The sequence below is a fragment of the Labeo rohita genome, chromosome 14, assembly GCF_022985175.1.
Source record: "Labeo rohita strain BAU-BD-2019 chromosome 14, IGBB_LRoh.1.0, whole genome shotgun sequence".
Taxonomy (NCBI): Eukaryota; Metazoa; Chordata; class Actinopteri; order Cypriniformes; family Cyprinidae; genus Labeo; species Labeo rohita.
Window position 1 is genome coordinate 19,042,707 of NC_066882.1, and position 9,721 is coordinate 19,052,427.

The window sequence follows — 9,721 nt, forward strand, 5'->3', positions numbered from 1 at the left end:
TCGTCTACTATAACTCACAGAGGAATTTTAAAGAACTTTGTCCAACAAAATGTTTTAATATATTTTAACATTAAATACATTTCATCGTTTTAGATTTTATTTGATTTATTAGAATTTTTTCATGTCTGTTTTTTTTTTTATTATTATTATTATTTTAACTGTACTTGTAATCATTTTTAAAAATGTTTTACGTAGACAAAATTGTTGTTGTCTATTTTTAAGATTTTATTTATTTCAAAATTTCCATCAAGTTAAATTAAGCAAATAAGTAAATAATATTTGAGTAACTTTTGTATAATATTGTGAATTCAAAACTAATTAATTAAAATTAATTTTAAAGTGCTGTTACTTTAACTGAAACAATTATGTTACAACTGAAAAGTATTTATTTATTTATTTATCTATCTGTTTATTTGTGTTGACGCTACTGTGTTACTATTGTTATTGTGTTACAAGTTGTAATATATTTATAAATATTATTAGCAATGTTTTATGTATGCCATATACTCTGCCGTTCAAAAGTTTTGGATTAGTACGATTTTTATGTTTTTTAAAGAAGTCTTTTCTGCTCATCTAGGCTTCATTTATTTGATTAAAAGTACAAAAAACTGTAATACTGTAAACTATTATTGCAATTTAAAATAGTTTTTTTTATTTTAATGTCTTTAAAATATAATTTAGTTCTGTGTTACAAATTTGAATTGTTAACATCATTACTCCAAGTCTTAAGTGTCACATGATCCTTCAGAAATCATTCTAATATGCTGATTTATTATCAATGTTGGAAACAGTTGTGTGCTTATTTTTTTTATTATTTATTTATTTATTTATTTGGAACCTGTGAAACTTTTTCAGGATTCTTTGATGAATAAAACGTTAAAAGAACAGCATTTATTAAAAATAGAAATCTTTTGTAAACAATATACAGTACTATTCAAAGTTTGTGGCCAGTCATTTTTTTCTTTCTTTCTTTGAAAGAAATTAATATCTTAGTTGTGCTAAACTGATTAAAAAGTCATAGTAAAGACTTATATTGTTAAAAATGATTTCTATTTTGAATCAATGCTGCTCTTTTAAATATGTTTATTCATCAAAGAATCCTGAAAAAATACAGGTTCCAAAAAAGAAAAACATGAAGCAGCACAACTAATCTAAAATAGAAAACTGTTATTTTAAATTGCGCTAATATTTCATTATATAACTTTTTTCTGTATGTTGATAAAATAAATGGAACTTTGATAAGCACAAGAGACTTAAAAAAAAAAAAAAAACATAAAAAATCTTACTGATGCCAAATTATATATATTTATATAAGCATATTTTTTAATTATTTATTTAGTAAGTGAATATAGTCAAAAAATTAACATTTTTGGTACTGCTTTTTAGAGAACTTTGTCAGTATGTGTGAAAAACAACCAGCATTTTTGATTGTTATTTCAGTTCAGGCAGCGCAAGATGCCATGCAGCAGGTGGCAGAGTCCTCCAAAGAAACCACCAGTGCAGGTAAGAGAAAGAGTCTGTTAAATACATCTGTACAGAGACAAATATACCCTTAAGTGTGGATGTGTGTGATTTCACAGCTTTTTAGTGTATGCAAATCATTCACAATTGTATTGTGCACACTGAGAATATACCGTGCATAATTTATGCCTACCATTGTCTTAATGTCCTCATTCTAAAATGCGATTGCGTTGTTTTCCCTATCCCTATCTCTGTATGTTGCACCATGAAAAATATGCAAATGCATCCCTAAAGGAACTCTCTCTTTCTTTCTCTTTCTCTGTCTGTGTCTGTCTCTGTGTCTGTGTATGTGTATATATACAAACAGCTGCTGAGGAGGCGTCCAGACAAACACAGTCTGCTATAGGCACAGCTGCAGAAAAAGCATCAGACACCATTAAGGACTTCGGACACAAATTGAGTTCCAAATAAACTCTGTTATCAGAACAGATTCGATCGTAAAAAAGAAATTGTATAGCAACTTTGTAAATGTACCAGCTCGATTTCCAATGCAGATTATTTCATAAAGATTTCATTTTATTTTAATTGTTGATCATCCTATATTCCAAAAGTCTGTTCAAAGATGCTTGTGCTTTGAAAATACACGATACATTCCGTTAAGCTGCTGCCTTGTCTGTTTATAGCCAGCCTACGTGCTTTTCTGTTCTAGTGAAATAAGATGTGAGGATGTAGAGTATGCAAGAACACGTCCACTTTCTTAGTAAAAACCCCTATTATTATTATTCTCAGCTCCCACGTCACAGAAGAGGGGGGAAATCAGTGATATGTTGCTATGGCAACATAACACAGATAGACCACAGTGAAAGAACTTTCATTCAAAAGTGCCTTAGGGCAGATCCTGCTATTCAGTATTCCTGTGGATGTCAAGAGATGATGCTTTTGATTACGAACAATAACCCCTTAAATAACTTGCCACATGTTGACTGCTACTCACCTACTTGGGCATCCTGTTTCAAATGCGCTGCACAGCTTAAAATCAGTCTTTAACAGTGTAATTAAATTCAAATGCAACAGAATTACAATATAAGTTTATTATAGATTATAAGTTATATATAAGTTTATTAAATTTAAAAAGAGTGCTCAGGATGTAACAAGCGTAGCTGACGTTTCATTATGGATGCATTAGCCATATAGATTAACTCGCTATATATTTCATGCATGGATAGCTGTTGAGAATGAGCTCTCACCCTTAAAATCAATGTGTGGAATATTTCCTGCAAAGTTTAGGAGAAGATATGCTTTGTGTCAGGCACTTTATGTCAAACCTGCCGTAGGAGCAGCTGCTGAGCCCATAATACCTTATTACATGCGTTGTCAGGTGTTGAACAGACTTGGTGTGATTTCAGCCAGTTGCAAGTAAGAAAAATGTACAGGGTCCTTATCAGCTGCTTCAAAATGCAAATGTAAAATCCAGTGTTTATTTTGCATTTATAGCATGCAAATTTGAGAAAAAAATTCACACAATGCCAGAATGTGTAGGTGGGGAAAACATTCCAGGTTTTTTCTCCATATAGTGGACTTCTATGGTAGCCAGTGGGTTGAAGGTCCAAATTGTTTCTTTGCAGATTTCCTCAAAAACCATAATTTCTTTTCAACTGAAGAAAGAAAGATATGAACATCTTGGATGACATGGGGGTGAATAAATTATTAGGAAATTTTTATTCTGGAAGTGAACTAATCCTATAAAAATTGCAAAAAAATAAAAAATAAAATAAAAATACACACACACACACACACACACACATACAAAATACAATTTTTCTGCAATGATATGTTTAGCTATGCAAATAAGTCATTGACTAATTAAATATACTAATTATTATATTCTGAACACTGGCTAAAGCCAGGTTCAAAATTCTTGTTACATTGTTGACATACACTACCAGTCAAAAACTGAACAGTAAGATTTTTAATGTTTTTTTGTTTTTTTTTAATTAGTCTCTTCTGTTTACCAAGCCTGCATTTATTTGATCCAAAGTACAGCAAAAACAGTAAAAAACTGAAATATTTGTAATATTTAAAATAACTGTTTTCTATTTGAATATATTTAAAAATATAATATATTCCTGTGATTTCAAAGCTGATTTTTTAGGATCAGTACTCCAGTCACATGATCCTTCAGAAATCATTTCAATATTCTGATTTGCTGCTCAAAAAACATTTATTATTATTCTTAGTAGTAGTAGTAGTAGTAGTATGTTGAAAAAAGTTGAGTTTATTTTTTCAGGATTCTTTGATGAATAGAAAGTTCAGAAGAACAACATGTAACTGACATAGATTTTTTTGTAACATTATAAATGTCTTTGTCTTCACGTTTGATCAACTTAAAGCATCCTTGCTAAATAAAATTATTCATTTGTATTATAAATATTCTGACTCCAAGCTTTTGAATGGTATAGTGTATTTGAGATAAATGCTAATCTTTTTATTCATCAAAAAATCCTGAAAAAATGTGTTCAATTGTTTTAAATATTGATAATATTAATAATAAAATGATTTATGAAAGATGTGACACTGAAGACTGGAGTAATGATGCTGATAATTTAGCTTTGATCACAGGAATAAATTACATTCAAAAATAGTGAACAGTAATTTTAAATAATAAAAATATTTCAAAATTGTGCTGTTTTTGCTGTACTTTGGGTCAAATAAATGCAGGCTTAGTGAGCAGAAGAGACATTAAAAATATTAATGTTCAAAAACTTTTGACTTGTAGTGTATTAGAGTCAAAGGTGTTACAGAAGATTTTTCTTTTTATCACTCTATAAATCAGAAAATACTATCAACCGCCAAAAATAAAACAAAAATTACATTTTTACCTTTTTTAATATTCTATAAAATCAAGAAAATTGTATATGCTAAAATCCTAGTTTCCTGGCTCAGTGCAGGAGAAAAATCGCATTTTGAAAAAAGAAACACATACCATAAATAAACAAATAAATAAATAAATGTATTTTTGTATGTTTTCTTTCCACTAGTTTCCTGAGGCCAAAATCTCAAAATCAACTGATGCATAAAAAACAGTTTTTCCTTGTAGTGTCTCGATTTAAATAATTCTGTTGTATATTGACGGTATAAGCAGTCAATATGTACCCATTAGTGTTCATGTCTATCGTAGACGCAAATGTCAAACAGTTTCATCCTGAGGAAAGGTTTCTAACCGCGACTTAATTTACAGTTGATCTCCAGCACTTTTGGCCCTCTGCCCCGTATTCTCCACCTCCACATCCCCATCATCTTTACATCCCTATCCACCTCCTCCTCCTCTTCCTCCTCCTCATCATTTGCCTGCAATGACAGGCAGCATTCTTGTTTTCAGAATATGGCATGTGTTGTCTGAACACCCCCCCACCATTACCATGAACACAGTCCACTCCCCCCCCACCCCCTTGCATGTACATGGCTGGTTGCTAGGCAACTAATATTCTGTGGGAGCGTGCGATTGGCAAAAGCACTCGATTTTTATGGTGAGAACATAGGCGATAGAATACAGCTCTCCAGAACACACTCCATGGCACGGTGAGGTGCAATGGATCAGTGTGCGATCACATGCAGAAAAACTGGAAAAGCCTTGTTATAGTCACCATTCAGCCACTAAAATTCAGAAAGAATATGAATTACATGGTCTTTAACGTTACGTAATTGCAGCAGTATAGTGACCTACATCGTCCACCACTTTACACCCATATTATTCTGTCTCATGTGAAGAAAAAACATGGTGAAAATGTGAAATCATTCAACAATTTAAGCTTATTTTCAAACTCATATGGGGAAAAATAGATGAAAATGTAAGTTCATTCTATATATACGCATTCTGTTATATAAGAAAAAGTGCATAGTTTCAAATTGTTCCAGAGATCACTAAGACATTACTTAGTTTTTATTACATAAGAGAATTTTTTTTTTTTTTTTTTTTTTTTTTTTTTTGGACACATGTATTCTAATCACCATCATTTGCTTCTGATTAAAAAGCTACAGATACTTTGTCATTTCATTACCACTCACTGCCAGGTTGAGTCTGGTTTCCAGGGAAACTAAAAATCAGAAGCTTTCAGTACTCTCAGCCACAGTGAAATCCAAGGACCACCATCCACTGAGATTCTTCTGGAAAACAAACCATCTACAGCCTGCCTCTTATTTTCAGCACCTAAAAGGGAAGCTTGGAGTGCGAAGACATGCTTTGGCTGTGAAATCTTTGAAAATATGGATACAGCGTTTGATCTGTCGTGCAGTTGAGGTATGTGTCGTTGGGTTTTTTTTCAGTAACGTTATCACTGTGTGCCGTCGTAGTTTTGTTTTTAGAGGGTACTGTTACCGAGCAAGTTTGTTTTCTGTGTGTGTGCGTGTGTGGATGAACTGAATCAGACAGCTGCCATGACATAATTGTATCTCTCTTCTTGTGGATAAAAGAGGAATCAGTTTATTAGCAATCAATACTGTAAGGCTGAAGTTTGCATGTCATTTTATGAATTATTTCAGTACCTGAGATCACAATCAGATTTGAACTGAATTTTGCCTTATGACTGTTTTTGTTTGTGCCATCATTAATGCATGTCAAGTGCTCTTTTTTATTCACTGCACCTGCATTAGTGCACTAATGCATTTATGTGAATGTTTTCCAGTGAGATCATCAGTGGTGTGAGACCGTGAAGCTCAGACGTTTTACTGCCCCTCTCCCGGATCAACGCAAACCCATCTCTGAACCCATGGAGGGTCCTGTTCTGACAGAAAGTGAAGTTTGGAAAGTTGGCTCGGGGACCAGCACAAGCATAAACACTGATGACAGAAGTATTGACTATTCATCCCTTATGAACGACAACGAAAACCTGTCAAAAGCATCTGAAAACCCAGAGGAGATCTGTGGCAGCATCCAGGAGCAAGAGGTTCCTTCAGATCAGATCAAGTCAGTAATTCCACATGAACCACGATTAGAAGAGGATTTATCTTCCACTCAAACAGCAGTCGAGAGCGATGAGCCACCTGCGGCAGTGTGCAAACAAGAGACGTATGTTAACCAAGCAGAGAAACCAGCAGATAAGAACCTTGACCAGGAGATTAACCAGGAGATTACCATACTGGTGACCAACCATGACTGTACTTTAGAGGACGAGGAGGATGAGGAGCTTGCAGAGCAGAAGACTTCCAGTTGCCCTGCTGAACCCGAGAGAGTTGAGAGTGGAGGAGCGACTGAGGAAAAGAGTCTTGACGGTTCAATTGTCGTGGCGAACGTGATTGAAGTCAGTCAAGTCCAGAAGACCAACGTGATAAGCCATGTATCAACTGAGCAGAATACCGTCACTGAAGAACCAAGATTGTCTGGAGATCCAGGGGATAGTAGCAATGAGACAAACCCTGCAAGCAAAGCATCAAGCACCCCACAGAAAACAGACGCAAGTAGCACAAAGGCCACGGTGGAAGTGAACGTTCACAGTCCGAAAGATCAGTCTGAAGATGTGGAAGTAAAACTAAAGAAAACCGAATCGACTGAATCCAAGGATGCCGGGAGACCTGTGCAAGAGACGCTCACCTTGACTCGGTCACCTGGACGCACGCAGACCGTGCAAACCCAGGTTAGCCTGGAGGTGATGTACCAGTCGGTGGCCACCAGCCCCATGACTCCTCCCGAAGGCTCCGCAGCTTTCCTTTTTCCAACCACTTTTGGAAAACTCGCCAACAAGTGTAGTACAGAGGTGGCAGAGACCAAAGATGCCGAATTGCAGGTGGGCTTGCAGCTGGAATTCCGTTCGGTCGCCACGGCTCCTATGACCCCGATAATTCTGACAGCACCTGAGGTTATTCCCGAGCCAGAACCACGAATCGGGGTTATGCCTGAAGAAGTGCCAGAACCTGTGCAGGAGGTGAGCTGGGACGAGAAGGGAATGACTTGGGAGGTGTACGGCGCCGTGGTGGAGGTGGCGGTGCTGGGCTCGGCCATTCAGAAACACCTGGAGAAACAGGTGAAGAAGCAGAAGAACCCGACTTTGGCCTTGTCATCCCCGACAGATGCTCTGCCAGCAAACCTGACCGAAACATCTACGCCGACGCCTTCCAGTCCTCCCCCCACATCAGACCCTGGCGAAAGCAGCCTGGCCAAAGGACAAAGTGAGGAAAAGATGGAGCAGAGCGGCAGGCGCCGGCAGAATAATTTTCGCCAGTGGTTCAGGAACATCTGGCGGCCAAGATGTTGTTCAAGACCTCGTCAAGATGAGGAAAACTAAGGAAGGTGTGCCAAGGCAGTCCAAATGAGACAATCTTTCCAAGTTTTGTGTACTTTGGATGTGCACAGGATTGGGTTTTGTTCACTGATACACCCCTTTAACAGTTTTAAGACATTTGGTTTGTATGGACACTGCGTCACAAGAAGCCCCTATATGGATAATCATCGTTTTTGGTTTGGATTGATACAGTTGAGGTCAAAAGTTTACATTCCCCTTTCAGAATCTGCAAAATGTTAATTATTTTACCAAAATAAGAGGGGTCGTACAAAATGCATGATATTGTTTATTTAATGCTCACCTGAATAAGATATTTCACATAAAATATGTTTACATATAGTCCACAAAAGAAAATAATAGTTGAATTTATAAAAATGACCCCATTCAGAAGTTTATGTACACTTAATTCTTAATACTGTTGTTACCTGAATGATCCACAGCTGTGTTTTTTTTTTTTTTTTTGTTTTTTTTTTTGTTTAGTGATAGTTGTTCATAAGTCCCTTGTTTGTCCTGAACATTTAAACTGCCTGCTGTTCTTCAGAACAATCCTTCAGGTCCCATAAAGTCCCACAAATTCTTTTTTTCCAACATTTTTGTGTATTTAAACCCCTTCCAACAATTACTGTATGATTTTGAGATCCATCTTTTCACACTGAGAGATTCATATGCAACTATTACAGAAGGTTCAAATGCTCACTGAGACTCCAGAAGGAAAAAACATGCACTAAGAGCCGGCGGGCTGAAAACTTTTTGAATTTGAAGATCAGGGTAAATTTTGCTTGTTTTATCTTCTGGGAAACATGTAACTATGTTCTGTAGCCCCTGAAGGGCAGTACTAAATGAAAAAATATGATATTTAGGCAAAATAAGAAAAATGTACATATCTCCATTGTGTTCAAAAGTTTTCACACCCTGGCTCTTAATGCATAGTTTTTCCTTCTGGAGCATCAGTGAGCATTTCAACCTTTTCTAATAGTTGCATATTAGTCCCTCATTTGTCTTCAGCGTGAAAAGATGGATCTCAAAATCATACAGTCATTGCTGGAATGTTTAAAAACACAAAAATGCTGGAAAACCAAAGAATTTGTGGGACCTAAGGGTTTTCCCTGAAGAACAGCAGGCAGTTTAACTGTTCAGGACAAACAAGAGACTCATGAACAACTATCACTAAACAAAAAAAAATGCAGCTGTGGATCATTCAGGTAAGAACACAGTATAAAGAATCAAGGGGGTGTAAACTTTTGAACGGTTCATTTTTAGAAATTTAACTATTCTTTTCTCTTGTGGACTTTATGTAAACATCTTTTACGTGAAATGTCTTGTTCAGGTCAGTACTAAATAAACAATAACATGCACTTTGTATGATCCCTCTTAATTTGGTAAAATAATGATCATTTTTCAGATTCTGAAAAATAATCTCTAGACCTCAAATGTACAAACAAATACGGTTGTTTTGATTTTAAAATGGCTCTTATCAGCTTTCTTGCTTTTTAGTGTGTTTTTGCTTGCTTCTGTCAAGATCGTGCTACCCTGATGTTGTTGTGGTCAGAGAGGATCACTTTTTGAAGTGCCCTTTTACAATATTTTACACTAATAATTTTACCTTTAAGATTTATATAATTCAAACATGTATATATGAATTCATCATGTATATTTAAGGAACATTAGAATACATTTAAAGAGAGACAGTACCAAGTACTGCGTATTAGGCAAATATGATCCTAAAAATTTGTGGTGTTTCAGGCAACAACTAATAGATGACATCTCAGATTTTTCAGCAGTGAAATGTTTGGTGTTCTTTGAGTTTCAGATTGTTCTTTTTCTATTGGCTTTTGTATAACCTGGTAATATTAAATGGATTTGTTTTGTGTTTGCAGTTCAGCTCATTACGAACCCACCTCCAAGCCTTACATTCCCTGTGATGTTTTGTGACTCTTGTGAAAGTGAATAGTTTCGAAATTAAATCATGTCTACAAGGGAAAAGC

At 35.5% G+C, this 9,721-nt stretch overlaps 1 protein-coding gene across 1 annotated transcript; it reads left to right on the forward strand.

Annotated features, from left to right (window-relative positions):
* Window positions 1-5,533: 5,533 nt before the first annotated feature.
* On the forward strand, window positions 5,534-9,523 carry LOC127176248 (G protein-regulated inducer of neurite outgrowth 1). The gene is made up of 2 exons (XM_051127829.1): window positions 5,534-5,758; window positions 6,144-9,523. The coding sequence occupies exon 2, from the start codon at window positions 6,228-6,230 to the stop codon at window positions 7,737-7,739; it is 1,512 nt and encodes a 503-aa protein (XP_050983786.1). The 5' UTR covers window positions 5,534-5,758; window positions 6,144-6,227; the 3' UTR covers window positions 7,740-9,523.
* The last annotated feature ends 198 nt before the right edge of the window (window positions 9,524-9,721 follow it).

Bases quoted from the DNA above. Each gene is read 5' to 3' on its own strand.
- LOC127176248 (XM_051127829.1), top strand. From the start codon at position 6,228: ATGGAGGGTCCTGTTCTGACAGAAAGTGAAGTTTGGAAAGTTGGCTCG.